This window comes from Sphaeramia orbicularis, chromosome 14, assembly GCF_902148855.1.
Source record: "Sphaeramia orbicularis chromosome 14, fSphaOr1.1, whole genome shotgun sequence".
Classification (NCBI taxonomy): Eukaryota; Metazoa; Chordata; class Actinopteri; order Kurtiformes; family Apogonidae; genus Sphaeramia; species Sphaeramia orbicularis.
Window position 1 is genome coordinate 6681059 of NC_043970.1, and position 18887 is coordinate 6699945.

The following is an 18887-nucleotide window of genomic DNA, read 5'->3' on the forward strand; positions in this document are numbered from 1 at the left end:
AGCTCTTGGGACATGGAATGTCACCTCGCTGGGAGGGAAGGAGCCGGAGCTTGTGAGGGAGGTTGAGAGATACCGTCTAGATATAGTCGAGCTCACCTCCACACACAGCTTGGGCTCTGGAACCCAACCCCTCGAGAGGGGCTGGACTCTCCACTTCTATGGCATTGCCCGCGGTGAGAGGCGGCGGGCTGGTGTGGGCTTGCTCATAGCCCCTCAGCTCAGCTGCCATGTGTTGGAGTTCACGCCGGTGAACGACACGTTCCTACGCCTTCGGGTCGGGGACAGGTGCCTCACTGTTGTCTCGGCCTACGGGCCGAACAGCAGTGCAGAGTACCCGGCCTTCTTGGAGTCCCTGGGAGGGGTGCTGGATGATGCTCCAACTGGGGACTCCATTGTTCTCCCGGGTGACTTCAATGCCCACGTGGGCAACGACAGTGAGACCTGGAGGGGGGTGATGGGGAAGAACGGCCTCCCCAATCTGAACCCGAGTGGTGTTTTGTTATTGGGCTTCTGTGCTAGTCACAGTTTGTCCATATCGAACACCATGTTCGAACACAGGGATGTCCATAAGTGCTCTTGGCACCAGGACACCCTAGGCCGGAGGTCGATGATCGACTTCATTGTCATATCATCAGACCTCCGACCGCGTGTTTTGGACACTCGGGTGAAGAGAGGGACAGAGCTGTCAACCGATCACCACCTGGTGGTGAGTTGGATCCGCTGGCGCGGGAGGAAACCGGACCGACTCGGCAGGCCCAAACGTGTTGTGAGGGTCTGTTGGGAACGTCTGGCAGAGCCTGATGTCAGTGCGGTTTTCAACTCCCACCTCCGGGAGAGCTTCTCCCAGATCCCGGGGGAGGCTGGGGACATCGAGTCCGAGTGTACCATGTTCTCCATCTCCATTGTCGAAGCGGCTGCTCGGAGCTGTGGTCGTAAGGTCTCCGGTGCCTGTTGTGGTGGCAATCCCCGAACCCGGTGGTGGACCCTGGAAGTAAGGGATGCCGTCAAGCTGAAGAAGGAGTCTTATCGAGCCTTGTTAGCCCGTGGAACTCCCGAGGCAGCTGATGGGTACCGGAAGGCCAAGCGAGCTGCAGCACGAGCAGTTGTGGAGGCAAAAACTCAGGTCTGGGTGGAGTTTGGGGAGGCCATGGAGGAGGACTATTGGTCGGCCTCGAGGAAATTCTGGCAAACCATCCGGCGCCTCAGAAAGGGAAAGCAGTGTGCCACCAACACTGTTTTCAGTGGAAGTGGGGAGCTGCTGACCTCGACTGGGGATGTCGTCGGACAGTGGAAGGAATACTTTGAGGATCTCCTCAATCCCACTGTCACGTCTTCCATGGAGGAAGGAGAGGCTGAGGTCTCAGAGGTGGACTCGTCCATCACCCAAGCTGAAGTCACCGAGGTGGTTGGCAAGCTCCTCGGTGGCAGGGCACCGGGGGTGGATGAGACTCGCCCTGAGTACCTTAAGTCTCTGGATGTGCAGGGACTGTCTTGGTTGACACGTCTCTGTAACATCGCGTGGCAGTCAGGGACAGTACCTCTGGATTGGCAGACCGGGGTGGTGGTCCCCCTTTTTAAGAAGGGGGACCGGAGGATGTGCTCCAACTATAGGGGGATCACACTCCTCAGCCTCCCAGGGAAAGTCTATTCCAAGGTACTGGAGAGGAGGATCAGACCAATAGTCGAACCTCAGATCCAGGAGGAACAATGCGGTTTTCGTCCCAGTCGCGGAACGCTGGACCAGCTCTATACTCTCCATCGGGTGCTCGAGGGTTCGTGGGAGTTCGCCCAACCAGTCCACATGTGTTTTGTGGATCTGGAGAAGGCGTTCAACCGTGTCCCTCGTGGTATCCTGTGGGGGGTGCTTCGGGAGTATGGGGTCCGGGGCCCTTTGCTAAGGGCAGTCCGGTCCTTGTATGACCGAAGCAGGAGCCTGGTTCGCATTGCCGGCAGTAAGTCAGACCTGTTCCAGGTGCATGTTGGACTCCGGCAGGGCTGCCCTTTGTCACCGGTTCTTTTCATAATTTTTATGGACAGAATTTCTAGGCGCAGCCAGGGGCCGGAGGGGGTCCGGTTTGGGGACCACAGGATTTCATCTCTGCTTTCTGCAGATGACATTGTCCTGTTGGCCTCATCGAGCCTGGACCTTCAGCGTGCCCTGGGGCGGTTTGCAGCAGTGTGTGAAGCGAGCGGGATGAGGATCAGCACCTCCAAATCCGAGGACATGGTTCTCAACCGGAAAAAGGTGGTCTGCCCTCTCCGGGTCGGCGGAGAGTCTTTGCCCCAAGTGGAGGAGTTTAAGTATCTTGGGGTCTTGTTCACGAGTGAGGGATGGATGGAGCGTGAGATTGACAGACGGATCGGTGCAGCGTCTGCAGTGATGAGGTCGCTGTACCGGTCTGTCGTGGTGAAGCTCTCGATTTACCAGTCAGTCTACGTTCCTACCCTCACCTGTGGTCATGAGCTTTGGGTCATGACCGAAAGGACAAGATCCCGGATACAAGCGGTCGAAATGAGTTTCCTCCACAGGGTGGCTGGGCGCACCCTTAGGGATACGGTGAGGAGCTCAGTCACCGGGGAAGAGCTCTGAGTAGAGCCGCTACTCCTCCACATCGAGAGGGGCCAGCTGAGGTGGCTCGGGCATCTGTTTTGGATGCCTCCTGGACGCCTCCCTGGGGAGGTGTTCCGGGCATGTCCCGCCGGGAGGAGACCTCGGGGCAGACCTAGGACACGTTGGAGAGACTATGTCTCTCGGCTGGCTTGGGAACACCTCGGGGTCCCCCTGGAAGAGCTGGAGGATGTGTCTGGGGAGAGGGAAGTCTGGGCATCCCTGCTTAGACTGTTGCCCCCACGACCCGGCCCCGGATAAGCGGTGGATAATGGATGGATGGATGGATCATAAGCGGCGATTTTCCTGAGAACCCGAATTTCTTTTTCAATATGGCCTATAAGAAGAAAAGCAAAATATTGATTATACACTTCATGAAAAAAGAATGTCATATTCCTTATTGATTGATTTGATGAACCATTGGATACAGTCAGTGTTTCCTGTCGAATTCATCTGTTGATGTGGCGGTGTGTAATGGGGGGGGTGCACATGCGTGCCTTTCACCAGTGTGTCTGTGGGGTGCACGCTTGTGCGTTTCATTGGGGGGGGGGGGGGGGGGGGGGGGGGGGGGTACTCACACGTCCGCAGTACGGCCGGGGGATGCGCGTGCGTGTTGATTGGTAACCACACGCGTGCATCACTCTCCGTCTTACTTCTAATACTATGGGGGTACAGTGCAGTCCATGCCCCCGCAGAAGTGAAAGTGAAACTTTTCACTGACTGTAGACTACACCAACCTCCAGGGAAAACGCTTAGATACCGACCCCACATTTGTGCGTGTATTTATTCGGGGGTGTACTGCTCCCACAAACAGACAGGCCGGTCTGTGTTTGGCTCCACCATGTCCATAAAGACATTCTAACTCATCAACGCCATGGTCCGGTTCAATGACCGGCTATCCCAGCCATGGCGCAGGGCGAACAAACTGGCAGCCTTTGGACAGGCGTGGACGGGCGGAAAAGGGCAATTAACCGACAATTGATAATTTTACATACATACATATATATACATACATATATATATATACATACATACATACATACATACATATATATATATACATACATACATACATACATACATACATACATATATATATATATATATATATATATATATATATATATATATATATATATATATATACATACATACATATATATATATATATATATATATATATACATACATACATACATACATATATATATATATATATATATCTATATATATATATATATATATATATATATATATATATATATATATAGACACACACACAGCACATAACACTAACACCCAATGGCTGACAGACTTACAGGCAGAGCACAGCCAACTTCCAGAACAAGATCCAGTAGTCATCACCCTAGCAGACATCCAAATAAGAGTGTCCAAAATGAAGAGCTGGACAGCACCAGGGCCTGACATGATTCATGCCTACTGGCTTAAGAAGCTGACTGCACTCCATGAACGCCTAGCAGCACAGATGAACCAGCTGCTAAAGTTGGGAAACCACCCAGAGTGGCTAATCCAGGGCTGGATAGTCCTCATAATGAAGGACCCCCAAAAGGGAACAATACCATCCAACTACCGGCCTATAACCTGCCTCAGCACCACATGGAAGCTTGTATCAGGCATCATAGCGGCTAAGATGATTAGGCACATGGAGCAATACATGAGCAGAGCACAGAAAGGAATAGGCAATAACACCAGAGAAGCCAAAATCCAGCTACTGGTTGACAGGGCAATCAACCTGTGCACTGCCTAGATTGACTCCAAGAAAGCCTATGACTCAATGCCACACACGGATACTGGAGTGCCTAAAGCTGTATAACATCAACAGGACACTAAGAGAGTTCATCCAGAACTCGATGAGGCTATGGAACACGACTCTGGAGGCCAACTTGAAACCAACTGGCAAGGTAAGCATTCGATGCGGTATATATCAAGGAGATGCTCTGTCCCCCCTGCTGTTCTGAATAGGCCTAAACCCCCTCAGCCAGATCATCTCAAAGAGTGGTTTTGGGTACCGGTTCCGAAGTGGAACAACCATCAGCCACCTCCTCTACATGGATGACATCAAGCTGTATGCCAAGAATGAGCATGACATTGACTCCCTGATCCACCTCACTCAGGTCTACAGCAAAGACACTGGGATGTGATTCGGACTAGATAAATGTGGGCAGATGATATCTAGAAGAGGAAAGGTGATCACAACTGAGGGGGTTGAACTACCTGAAGGGAACATTACAGACATGCAGGACAGTTACAAATACCTGGGGATCCCACAGGCAAATGGTAATCACGAGGAGGCAGCTCGGAGGTCAGCCACAGCCAAATACCTACAGAGGGTAAGACAGGTCCTGAAAAGTCAGCTGAATGGCAAAAATAAGATCCAAGCCATTAACACCTATGCCCTGCCAGTGAACAGATACCCCGCTGGCATCATATCCTGGCCACTGGAAGAGATACAAGCCACTGATATCAAGACAAGAAAGCTCCTTACCATGCATGGAGGGTTTCACCCCAAGTCCAGCTGGCATCATATCCTGGCCACTGGAAGAGATACACACCACTGATATCAAGACAAGAAAGCTCCTTACCATGCATGGAGGGTTTCACCCCAAGTCCAGCTGGCATCATATCCTGGCCACTGGAAGAGATACACACCACTGATATCAAGACAAGAAAGCTCCTTACCATGCATGGAGGGTTTCATCCTAAGTCCAGTGTCCTGAGGCTGTACACAAAGCAAAAGGAAGGCAGATGAGGACTAGTAAGTGTCAGAACTACTGCCCAGGAGGAAACAGTAAACCTCCAGGAATATGTCAAGAAAATGGCCCCCAATGACCAACTGCTAAGTGAATGCCTCAGGCAACAAAAGTCCAGTAAGGATGAGGAGCCCGAGGGGCTATCATGGAAGGACAGGCCCTTGCATGGCATGTACCACCAGCAAATTGAAGAAGTAGCTGATATCGAGAACACATACCAGTGGCTGGAAAAAGCTGGACTGAAAGACAGCACAGAGGCATTACTTGTGGCTGCACAAGAACAGGCCCTGAACACCAGAGCAATAGAGGCTGGGGTCTACCACACCAGACAAAACCCCAGGTATAGGCTGTATAGAGAAGCCCCTGAGACAGTCCAGCACATCACAGCAGGGTGTAAGATGCTGGCAGGCAAGGCATACATGAAACGGCATAACCAGGTAGCGGGCATAGTGTACAGGAATATCTGTACCGAGTATGGACTGGAGTTCCCAAGGTCCAGATGGGAGACACCCCCCAAGGTGACAGAGAACAAACAAGCCAAGATCCTGTGGGACTTCCAGATCCAGGCTGACAAGATGGTGATGGCCAATCAGCCTGACATAGTGGTGGTGGATAAACATCGGAAGACAGGGGTAGTGATAGATGTAGTTAGGGCTGCGTGGTATACACGGTATGATGGTATAAATGATATAAATTTGGCCACGGTAGAGATTTGTGCTCTACTGTCATACCGTTGATGACGTCATCGCACCTGGCTCTGTGTGAAAATGGCCGCAAGCACAGTAACGGCAGAGGAGGAGCTGGTAAAAAAACCTGGTGCTACATCCATGATTTGGACATGGTTCGGGTTTAAAAAGTCGGATGTTGAGCAGAAAAATGTTATCTGCAAGATATGTTGAGCAACTGTGACTGCCAACAAAGGTAACACGAGCAATTTATTTTACCATTTGAAATCAAAACATGCTTGAGTATGCAGAGAGCCAGAGGCTGCGCTCGGCTCAAACACCAGCTCAGTTTACGAACACGGGAGGAAAGAAAAAAGTTTCCCCCGCTACACAACAGCAGACCTCCATTGCGCAAGCCTTTTCCAAGACTACCCCTTATGACAGAAAGAGCACGCGGTGGAAAGACATAACAAGAGCCATCACAACACACTTGTGCAAAGACATAGTCCCCTTCCAAACAGTGGAACACAGCAGATTTATACACACGATTAAAACCCTTGATCCAAGATACGAGCCTCCAAGCCGCAAGTATTTTACTGAGACCGAAATGCCCCAACTGTATGGCCAGCTCCGAGAGAAAGTTGAGAAAGACCTCCATGAATTAACATACTACGCGACTACAACGGACTTGTGGTCGAGTCGCACCATGGAGCCTCATATCAGCCTCACGATTCCTTATATAACTGATGAGTGGAAACTGGCCAGCAGGTGCTTACAGACTTCGTATTTCCCTGATGACCATACGGGTGAGGCAACAGCAGAAGGATTAAAGGATGCGCTGGAGTCTCAGGGAAGAATCCCAAGTCTGTATTACCACCGACAACGGCACAAATGTGGTGAAGGCAGTGACGCTAAATGACTGGAGAAAACTGCAGTGCTTCAGCCACAGGCTGCATCTCGCCATTGGTAGGTTAAAGTGTAACATCATACACTATAATTTGCATTTCCAGTTTTCAATTGTGTGTGTGTGTGTGTGTCAGCCTCCTAGGGTGATTCACAATGTGGACACTGATAAAGATAATTTTAAGTTTCACACCTCCATGGTGTAAAATTATTCAGATTCATTAATTTAATCTGTTATTAGATAAGCATAGCATTTTTATATTTTGTTGAAGAGATGTCTGATGCTCTGTAGGTGAAACTAAACTAATAACTTTTATCTTTGTTAACAGAGAAAAGTGTGAAAGAGCCTCGTGTGGAGCGAGCAGTTGGCGTATGTAAAAAGATTTTGAGTGCTTTTTCATATACATGGAAAAGGAAGAGAGAATTGGCTGCTGCCCAGGCTGACCTACATCTGCCTCCTCACAGGCTCATCACCGAAACACCAACAAGGTGGGGGTCACAACAACAAATGATAGAGCGGGTTCTTGAACAGGAGAAGGCCATATCACAGGTCCTGAAAGCAGATAAAAAGACCAGACATCTGGTACCTACTTGGCAGGACATTGATGTTTGGGAATCTGTGAACAAGACCCTCAGCCTTCTAAGGGAGTTCACCAATGCACTGACTGGGGAGGAGTACGCCAGTGTGTCATACCTCAAACCTGTGCTCCATCTACTGAACAATACAATTCTTCCTCACTCTGATGATGACACAGACCTGACAAAACTCATGAAGACAGCCATCCTCCAGTATCTTAATGATAAGTACTCTGACCCTGCTACCAATGACCTGCTGGACATGGCGTCCTTTGCTGATCCACGCTTTAAAGACTAATACATAGCTGATGACAGAAAGGACTACATCAAGACCAGAGCAGCAGTGGAAATTCAAGCACTGCTTGAGAAGCAAGCTGAAGCTGTACCTACCACAGCGTCACCCCCACAAACAAGTACTGCAGCTGCTGGTGGAGCTGTAGAGAGAGAGCCTAAGAAGGTGAAACAAAGTCTGGGCAGTTTTTTTAAAAAAGCATCCACTCAGCCTGGCCCAGTTGCTCTCTCTGACAGAGATGCCATTGACGTTGAGATAAAAAGCTACCTGCAGTCAGTGGAAGTTGATGGAGAAGTAAACCCACTAGAGTGGTGGAGGCTGCACCAGGCTAATTTCCCAAGGGTGGCAAACCTTGCAAAGAAATATCTTTGCATTTCTGCCACCAGTGCCCCTTCAGAGAGGGCATTTAGCACTGGTGGCAACATTGTCACATGCCACCGATCTGCATTAAAGCCAGAGACTGTGGACAAACTAGTGTTTCTGGCTAACAACCTATAAAAGAGGACAGGAACTTGGGAAGCAAGTGAACTGGAGTAAACACAAAAGTTCAGTGTTGCAGCTTGTGATTTTAATTTGAAATATGCTGCTTTTTTTGTTATTGTTGTTTTTTACTGAAAAGATGCCAAGTGTACTGTAAGTGTTTCTCTCTTAAAAATATATTGTTCAATCAGTCAGTGACACTTTTGCACAACAGACAAAACAAAACAAAAGTCAGTTCTGTGTACTTGAAGTAGTGTTATTTAGAATTGTATTTTTGTGTTCTTTAAGATGTGGAAAATTTGTTTGGTAACTTTTGCACTACTTTAGATTGTTGTTGACTGTTGCAGATGGTTCCAGTCATAAGCAGGAGAAAACTGTAATGATGAGTGGCCAAAAGTAGTGCAGACTTTTCAGATGAGTAAGGTAATAAAGCTGCTGGAAAAGAAAGAGCACAATCAATGTAATGGATATTGAGCAGTGAGCCAAGATAAGATGGACTTTTCCCAGAAACATGTTGAACATGAGACTGGTAGTAATACTGTACCTAGCAGGTGGGAGTGCAGTGTGTAGAGCACTAGCAGCAGTTTGCTGTAGACCTGTGCAGGAGTGGATCTCTCTTTGTGGGTCTCTTCCAGACACTGTAGGGCTAGAACAATGCCCTCTTCCTGCTGCTCTATCACCGTCGTAGACAGAGATGGATACATCACCAGAGGCTTCAACATGTTTTTCAGCAGCACCTGACCTGAAACAACAACACAACACTGATCAACAATCTAACCAAGAACTTATAATGAATGCAGTGCTGGACATCAGTACAACTTTTCATTAGGACATTTGTTTTTAATGTAATTTTCATGTTTTCAGTTATTGTTTGTTTGTTTGTTTGTTTTAGGCCTAGTCCTAGATTTTTCCTTTTCTGTAATAAGACTGGCCAGAAGTAGATGAAAAATTATTTGATGTCAATTCACTGATTCCAAAAGGTAGTGTTTATCTGTTATAATCGATCGTTCTCAACTTTTTGACTCAGTGCCTCTGAACCATTATCCAGGTCCCTTAACATCCCATCCAATAAAATGCTGGCTAATTGTCTTGCCAACATTTTAATGCTGTTTTTTTATCATTGCTGAATAGATATTAACCTATATACTTTGATAAGGTTGAGAAGAAGTTTGTTTTGTCCTTATGTCTTGAGGTTTAAGGTCTTGACACTGTACTGGGATACACAGAAAACTTCTTAACCTTCCTGGAGGAGCTGGACTATGGGCCGGATCTATAAGAGCCCAATTTTCGTGTACTAATTTGCTTGCGCAATCTAGAATTTTGCGTGTGGGGTGGAACTGCGGTTTGTGGGTGATTTACTAAGATTGCTTGCGCAAATTACAACAGGTGCAAAGTCTTGGAGACCGCCCTATTTAAATGAGGGTTTTACGTGCACTACTGGAGACAATATACTGTAAAAACTGCTCTGGGATACGCCAGCACTAATGATAACAGTGTGCTGAGTGATCCAGACACATGGAAATGCAACAATGAGTTGAGTGGAGTTATAGAAGGTATTGCATGACTTATTCATTCATTTTTCATTTTAAAGGTGCGTGTGTGTGGCTGGGTGTGACTGTCAGGCGCACATAATTTTCACACTGTAGCCTAATGTCGGTGCATATTTTGTCGGTGCGTATTTTTAATCACAATCATCAGGAGTGGAAAAGAGTCCTGTAAAGTGTGTTTGTGCGTGTGTGTGTGTGGGGAGGCACATATGTCTCAATTGCTTTTTCTTTCGTCACTCCAAAAATGATCAGACAAGGGTGAAAAATGCATTCTCTGCATCTCGTTTCATCATTTCAATGTCCCCTAACCACTTCCATGTGTGCGCAATTATGCATCCAAAGTGTTTGCACCTCCTTTTGAGATGTGGTAAATATAGATGCAGTTTCAATGATAAAAATTGCTTTCCGGTTTGATAAATCACTTTGCGTGTTCTAAATTAATATATTTACATTTTCTCCTCCCAGCACACGCACAACTGCGTGTAAACAACTCATATTGCATATTCATTGTGGCAAATGTACTAATTGGATGCAGACGCGCTATTTTGCACCTTTGAAAGACACAACCCTTATTGCGCACTGTAAGTAAATCAGTTTGTACATTTTTCTGCATGTGCAATGAGTTTGCACACGTTTTAACACACGTAAACCTTTAGTAGATCTGGCCCTATGTGTGCAACTTGAATGGACCAATGGACCATGGATCCTGCAACCAGTACTAATAAGAGCACGAATAAAATGCAAAACAAAATTTTAAAAAGTTCTGTTTGGGGGGGGGGGTTGTTTTGCAGTTGTAGCGTCATGACGGTGCAGTGAGTGAACAGAGTCAAAAACAGAATTATAAATTATATGATCCTTCTCTTCTTGTCAGACCAAATTCCTGAACAGCCATGCTGATTGTTTGGTATCAGGTCAATGCAGGGACATCCTCTGCAAGTGACGTTTATAATGACAGATGGTTTTAAGGTATGGACCTAACTTAACCTAAATGGACAAAACTAAGCTATTGTCATCTGTTCTTCATCACAGCTATCTTCCCTGTCGTGGTAATTTAGAGCACCCAGGAACTCAGGAATTGAATGTTTACACTTAGTTGACCACCTTACTCCCAACATCTGTGTCCCATCTTTCTTGTTTACCCAGAGGTGAAGATGAACCCAGAAACGAACAGAGACTGAATAACCAAAATCTCTATCTGTGCCATGTTAATAGTATCACAGTAATGTGTTAATGTTGATTGTACTCAGCATGGTAACTCTTTTATGCATGCCTATGCAAAAGCCCATTTCCCTGACCTGTGATCATGTATGAGTGTCCTGTTCATGTCACAGTGAACAATACTGAAAGTAAGAGTAATACTGCTCATAACATGTCTGAGAATAATGGTATTATCTTATTGATGCTGAATGAGGTTACAGTTGACATATTAATTTGATCCTATTTAAGGATGCAAAAGTTTTCTTACAAGTCTGCACAAGGTCCTCTCCCCCACTGTCTTCCTAAGAGGGAAGAGAAACGTGATACTTTGAGATATGTAAATGACTCGTCAATATGCACGAGGTGGACTGGACTAGCGCCAAAACAGACAAAGAAGGCAACGCCCCGAGGCATCGATGACTCATCAATATGCACGAGGAAGGCGTGCCGGGTTGGTTTCTTGCAAAACTATAAAAGTAAATGAAACCAACTTTTCATCAAAGCTTTCTCCAACTTATCTGCTCTCAACTACTCAAAGAGCTTTTCCATCACCCTCGCTCTCAAAACTTCACAGAGAGCTTTACCATCTCCAGGGCTCTAAAAGAGCTGTTCCATCTCAGTCGCTCTCAAAACTTCACAGAGTTTTACCATCTTCTGGGCTCTCACAGAGCTTTTCCAACTTGTTGGCTTTCAAGCCTTCACTCTCAGAGAGCTTTGTCCATCTTTCCGGGCTCTCAACTTCTCCTGGCGAGCTTTCCAGAACCAGCCGCCAGAGCCAGCTGTCCACCTCCTCCAGCCTTCAGAGCTTCAGACCTCCAGCGTGAGCATGTCGCTTCACGCATGTTCCTGCTTCAAACTCCGTCAGAAGACATCCCAACTGCATCCGTTCCCCATCAAGGCCTCTCCAGCCCTTCGTCTGCACCGCTGCCGTGTCACTCCAGCTGTGCCAGCTGCTACATCCGTACCGTGACAACTTGTAAGAAAACTTGCTCCTGATTTATCTGAGTTGGTGTTATTCCCAATTTAAGTAGATTTACCTCAACTTAACCTCACTAACGTTATAATATCTTGAATATAGCTATCTGCCAATTTAGTCTGCTTTTCTCCTGTCCATAATCTCCTGTTCCCTTTTATCGTATTTGTCTCTTGTCTTTGTGTCATTTGTATGTCTTAGTTTAGTTAATAAATTCTTTACATGTGTACAAATCCGCTGCCTCAGTTATTCTTGTGTACTGTCTATATTCACACTTGGGTTCCCTGTACAGTCAACGTTCCACCATCTTTGCAAGGTTTCCAAATTATTGTTTTGGATTGATTTAAGTTTAAGATTTAATAGTTAGATGCAGGCATCTTCAACTATAAATCTGTAATTAAATTAATCTATACACCAACGCTCCTTTCTTAAATAATTTGGCTTCCTATTGCTACACAGTTCTCTCTTGTCCAACTTTAGTCAATATCATTTACACCAATGAAGCTGAGAGTGGTACACAATTGTGATTTAGAGCAACTTTGCATTATACTGAGAAGATAAAATGTTCCATTAATTTTTTTGAGCAGTGTTTATTTACAGTAGTGTTTCTCAATGGGGGCAGTACAGCCCCCCAGGGGGCATTGGGACAACACTGCGGGGTGTTTGGAAGGAGAAAGCTGAGAGGGGGGCACTGAGGCACAAATGGCGGGTGTTAGTGTTATTCATCACAATATATAAGTATCCATATCAGAAGAAACTTTGTTTCCAGCACTGCTTGTGCTGCCGCTTTCCTACTACCAGCATGATATCTCAATGGCAAATGTATGTCTCCTGTACCCTCCAACCCATCTACCCCGGTCTTCCACTTAGAGGTTGCTTCTTACTTGCTGCACCGCTCCTCAAACACCCCACCCCCCAGCAACTTTTTTTTGGAGGGAGGATAGATGTCAGGGTGTGATGAGGAGGATAATGATGAGGTAAGGGGGGCGTTATCTACAGAACGCTGTAGGTTGAGAACCACTGATTTACAGTGTTTGACCAACTATAGAAACTCAATGCATCCCCTATTTTAGATCAAAGACAATGGTTATGATGTTTAATACATAGTATATAAGGGTTGCACAACAGGAAGTGGATTCAGTACTGCATTCATGAACATCCTATGGAGTTATCACACAAGTGTGTTTCAATAGACGTTTCTTGTACAACACATCCAGAATCCAGAGAGGTCTCTGAGTGTTACTCAGACTTCAGCATCTTTCTACACCTGCTCTCAGAAAATTACATATCACCTAGTTTCAGGCTTTATAAGGATCTGGGGGTACCCTGGGTGAGCCCAGAATCTGACAATTGATAAATCCCTAGATTTCATGATTGCTAGTTAAAGTTAGAAATCATTTTATCTTAGCTGTTAATTCTACTTGCGAACCAGCACCGAAGGATTTTAGTTCAATGCTGATCAAGGAGAATAGCAGAGAACATTCAAGCATAAAGACAGATCTTTTTTTGACCATATACCCTTCCCAGAAATGTAATGCTTAAAATACAGCGTCTCCTGTCAGTTGCAACATAGGAGCAGCCATTTTGTTTCCTGTAGCATTTATAGTCACCATAAGCGTAATTCTTTCTAAACATTGTCAGTATGTAGTTGTATAAAAGTCAACTTTATGTAAATGCATGGTGTGGAGTGTGTTGCTCTTACTGAACAATTTGATCTTGTTGTGCAGCTCTCCCTGGATGGCCATAGCTTTGAGTACATTGCAGAGTAGAGCCAGTGGTCTGGGTTCAGAGTCCTTACTGCAACTGACACTCAGTTTCAGCTCCACCTTCAAGAAGGACTTCAGTCCTGCAGGCTCTGATGACACATCCATGTGCTTTAGTGGTACATACTCACTCATTGTAGGCATAGATTTAACTAGTGAAAAAGTAAGTGGAGCTTATTAATGCCCCTGCCCAGTTGCACAACACTTTGCCCCTCCTGCTCACTGATACCCTGCCTACCCAGGGATGAATTTTGAGTCTTAACTTTCAATCTTTAAAAACTTTCAATAATTGGTTTAAAAAAATAAATAAATTTAGAAAAAGACACATGAACATGTATGTGAAATTTGAAAAGAATTGGGTGAATACAGGGTGGGGAAGCAAAATTTACAATGAACATTTAATTGTTTTTTCTCAGCAGGCACTACGTCAATTGTTTTGAAACCAAACATAGATATGATTATAACATCAATATAACACTATTATCCATTCCTTTTCAGAAACTTTTGCCCATATGAATAATCAGGAAAGCAAATGTCAAAGAGTGTGTGATTTGCTGAATGCACTCGTCACACCAAAGGAGATTTCAAAAATAGTTGGAGTGTCCATAAAGACCGTTTATAATGGAAAGAAGAGAATGACTATGAGCAAAACTATTACAAGAAAGTCTGGAAGATACTATTAAAGAAGAATGGGAGAAGTTGTCATCCGAATATTTGAGGAACACTTGCGCAAGTTTCAGGAAGCGTGTGAAGGCAGTTATTGAAAAAGAAGGAGGACAAATAGAATAAAAACATTTTCTATATGTAAATTTTCTTGTGGCAAATAAATTCTCATGACTTTCAATAAACTAATTGGTCATACACTGTCTTTCAATCCCTGCCTCAAAATATTGTAAATTTTGCTTCCCCACCCTGTAGTGTCCAACAAATTGGTTGAAAAAACTGTCTAAGATGACATTTTAAAGAATTTATATATTTTTTAAAAATCCAAAAATTGAAATTCAGCCAACAAACTTTTCTCCTATAGTGGTAAAAAACACATGTGCATGAAATTTGAAAAGAGTTGGGAGAAAAGTGTCCAAGAAATGGGATGGACCAAAATCTCTGACGGACCCCGCGGCAAAAATTTAATTACTACAATCTCTCTACTTTTTTAAAATAGAGAAACTGGAATCAGCTCGAGGAGTTATTTCTGTACCTTAAACTACACCATTAGCAAAATGGAAAACTGCTAAAATATTTAATAATAAAACCTACACCACAAAAGATATTTAACATTTAAAATCCCACAACTATTTCTGTCACAACTTCCGAATGATTTTTTTTTCTTTCCCAAGTGGTTTATGACCATTTATTACAATTTAATCCTCTGCATTTTGCATTTTTCAGTGTAAATTATGTGTTTTCCTATACATAATTTACTGATCATGTAGATGTTCATAAATGCTCAAAGTAAATTAAAAAGGTTATTAGATCAAATCAGAAAAAAAGAAGATAAAGTGACATTTTCAACAAAATATATCATGAACCAAACATAAATACAGGTGTCTCCATTCACTGTTATTTATCAAACCCCATGGGTTTTACTGATGAATCAATGTTGTAGAAGATGATGGTGTTCCCATGTTCACTACAGAGCCCCTAAACGTCCAAATAGGTCATATCTGATGACCATGAAAAGATGACAAACCGTATTTTACTTCAGTCATTTACATGTATTGACAGGACTAGTGGTTCAAAAGTTATTGAACATTTTAGATCAGTAGATGCTTTTGGTCAGTGGTGGATGTTTGAGTTTTTATGGGTTAAGAGGAAAATCAATATAGTTCAACAACTCTTACCCTTGGAAGAAGGTAATGTCCAGATGACAAGGCGCCTCCATTCATCTCCAAGATGGTACACTAAGTTTTCTCTCTGCACCGTCAACTCTGAGCTGAGAGCACTGAGCAAGGGCAGCTGAGAACTCTTCAGTGAATCCACACTGAGTCTTGCCTGAAAGAGACAATCCATTGAGACAGAATCATTATAATCAATATGAAAAAACTTGAAATATCACAAATGCCACCAATGCTTCAGAAATGTTATTTTAAAGTGGAACGTCTATCATGACTCTGTGATATGTTATTGGATGCAAATAATATGGCTAGTGCAAGGCTGTCATCATGTGGCTCACACTGTATCCATAACTGACCAAATACCATTCTATGCTACTCCACTCATAGTCGTACTGATGTGTTTTTGTTTTTCTGGATCATTACTAAATTATATTATAATTCTAGCTGCACTAACAGAAATGAAAGTGTGGGGCTGAAATAAAGTAAAAAAAAAAAAAAAAAAAAATTAAAAATGTTCCCATATTATTGCTTAAGATTCTGTGGTGAATCTCTCTGTACCTTTTCCAGCAAGTTGGCTGCATCTACGTACTTCTTCTCCAATAAGGCTTTGTTGAACTCCTCCATTGCATTGTGAAACTGAGACACAGGTACAGCCACAACAATATTAAAACATGAAACTCCTTTTCACTGCCAGCATAGTTCTATACATTTCTAATACAACCACCTCTTTAGTTTCTTGGTTCATACACATCACTTTATTAGTAATATAACATTGCAAGTAGCAATAATAGTAGTAGCAGTAGTAGTATACTCAGAAAAGCTTGTGAGCCTGTCTTAAGAGTTTCTGAGCAATTTGCAACATTTTCACAAACACTGTTATAAACATTTAGTACTTGTATGTGTGTAACATACGTCTTTTAGGTGTCCAAGTATTGATATGATGTCAGTATTTTTCTCAAGCTGCTGCTTCAGTTTGGCATATTCAACCACAGCAACATGGATATTTTGCTGCACCTGCATCCATTCACACAAACAGCACACAGTTATATTCATCCAAACACTGAACAGACAGCTGTATGTCAGACCAAGATACACTGTCTATAGAAACAATGTATCTGTATGCTTCCACATTTATTGATTCATTCAATCAAAGTCAGACACATGTAAATCTTTCCCATAAGGCCTTAATGTGATCTGTAAGGGAAATCTGCATGTGCTCATGTGAAGTGTGTACTGTATGTGTACTACATGTCTAAGCTAATAGTATGTAGCATTGCAATGTTGTAGGAGTAGTAGAGGAGAAAATGAGCAGCAATAAAGAACGTGAGTACGTGTAGCAATTTTTGTAAAAAACAAACTAGTCTTATTGTGGATATTAGTTTAAGCAGTTTTTGATGTTCAGAGTACTGTAAGCAATCAACGATTCCTCAGAGCAAAACAGACATAAACTTCATATAAGAAAGGAGAACATGTGATTTCTCCAAAATTAAACTTTAATTTGTAGTAATGCCTAACATTTACAATTCTACACTACAACAGTATTTTTTGCAAATGACAAATTTTCTCCATGAAGCCAGTTGCTGTTCCAGGTAAAGTATCATCTTAAAAAATTATTACATCCCCTCTCAGTCTGAGATTATTTCTAACTGAAACAATTCTGAAAAGTACTGAGAGGAGGTCAGGAAGAGTTGAATGTGTAGGTGTGAATGTCAGACAGGAGATATTCAGGGAAATCTCTATGGCAAAAAAAAAAATCACATACAAATATGCAGGAGGTACTTTTGTCCATAAATGGAAAAAAAAAAAAGTTTATATCATATTCTGCTGCTTTTTCCAGCTCAATTCAACCTGACGAGACAAATCAACCAATCAAAACAGTGGCTAAATGATGAATTTTTTAAACATTTGCTGATAAATATTTACATCAGTATTTCATCGCATTGGAATTTAGATGTTTATTATTTGTCTAAAGTGTAGAGTACCACATAAACCTTACACATACCTCATTCTCAATACAGTTTTTAAGACCTTCCATTTCCTTGGAAACCTCATCCACATGTCCCATTAATGTCTCAGATGATTGAAGGCTAGGCAGGAAATCGCTATACCTCTTATTCATCATGTCACAAACTTTATCCTTGGGAGCATAAGTAAAAGACAATGATGTTAAATACAGAATTAAAAAAAACAACAAAAAGTTCCTTTTTATTTTGAGCACAGGCAGATGGCAAAAACTGTGCTGCATGCTGAATCATGAGACATACTTTAGTTCTGAGGTGCTTACTGGTATCATGTTTTTCATTTAATGTTACATTAAACACTTTACTTTATCTCAGGAAATTATTCCACTTTTCACTACACTTCAAACGTTAACATATTCTACATTTTATATAAATTTGATTTATCTACTCTGCAGTACACAAATGTTTAAAAACTTGAACAGCTGTGAATTTACTTTTGTACCAGTAATTCGACAGAATTCGGAATGGCGAAGCTTTCAATGTGTGAGCAGTCTTTTAGACAGTGTTAAGCAAGAAATATACAAACCAACTACAAGCAGCGATCATAAGAAAGTATAAAACTGACAGCTCCGAGCTTCAGCTTGGAGAGCAAAAAGAATAACTGAAAGGCCTAAAATGAGTATCAATAAAAACAGATGTCCATTCATAAACACTGTCTGTAGGCTACGTATTTTATGGACACTATCAATATAGTATTGTTGCTGATACCATTATTGATTACAGGCAGCTAGTTTATTGTATATCAGCATAGACTGAAGTAAAGACGTCGTGTCGAGAATGTTCATCTAGATGTCGATGTTTCAGCTGCACTGCCATAATCTAGCTAGCACGAATGCTCTTGATCTCGCTTTACAGAAGCCTGTTAATTAACGCAGTCCGTAAAGCTAACTGCTTTGGCTACTGTTTACATAGTGGTGATATGTAATGGAGAATAGTATGTTTAACGCTATGTGATAGGAAATGCTTGATCATCTTCAAATTTAGCTGGCAAGCCTACGGCTAATATGCTAACGTGTACTGTTAACTTCACTAGCAAACATGGCTAACGGATTACCTTCGTGTCTTCCACCTTGCGTGACATTTTGCTAATTTTGCTGGACAGGTCTTCTTTCTCCAGTTTGCCAGAGCTGGCGAGGACTTCTGTCACAAACGAAGCCATAACGCATTGTATACTTAATATACAGGCTTAGTTGGCTGTTTGATTTTTTCTGTAGTTTTGGCGAATCAACGCAGCTCAGGACCCGCCAGGCTTTCCG

General features: G+C 43.3%; 1 protein-coding gene across 1 annotated transcript in view; it reads right to left on the bottom strand.

The window, feature by feature from the left end:
• The window catches only part of zw10 (zw10 kinetochore protein), a 56284-nt gene extending 37397 nt beyond the window's left edge, over window positions 1–18887 (bottom strand). The window contains exons 1-7 of the mRNA XM_030153909.1: window positions 18686–18887; window positions 17613–17747; window positions 16523–16624; window positions 16169–16246; window positions 15617–15767; window positions 13715–13867; window positions 8840–9037 (exon numbers count right to left, since the gene is read on the bottom strand). Coding sequence (XP_030009769.1) covers window positions 8840–9037; window positions 13715–13867; window positions 15617–15767; window positions 16169–16246; window positions 16523–16624; window positions 17613–17747; window positions 18686–18790 — 922 coding nt within the window. The 5' untranslated portion in view covers window positions 18791–18887. The remainder of the gene's footprint in view (window positions 1–8839; window positions 9038–13714; window positions 13868–15616; window positions 15768–16168; window positions 16247–16522; window positions 16625–17612; window positions 17748–18685) is intronic.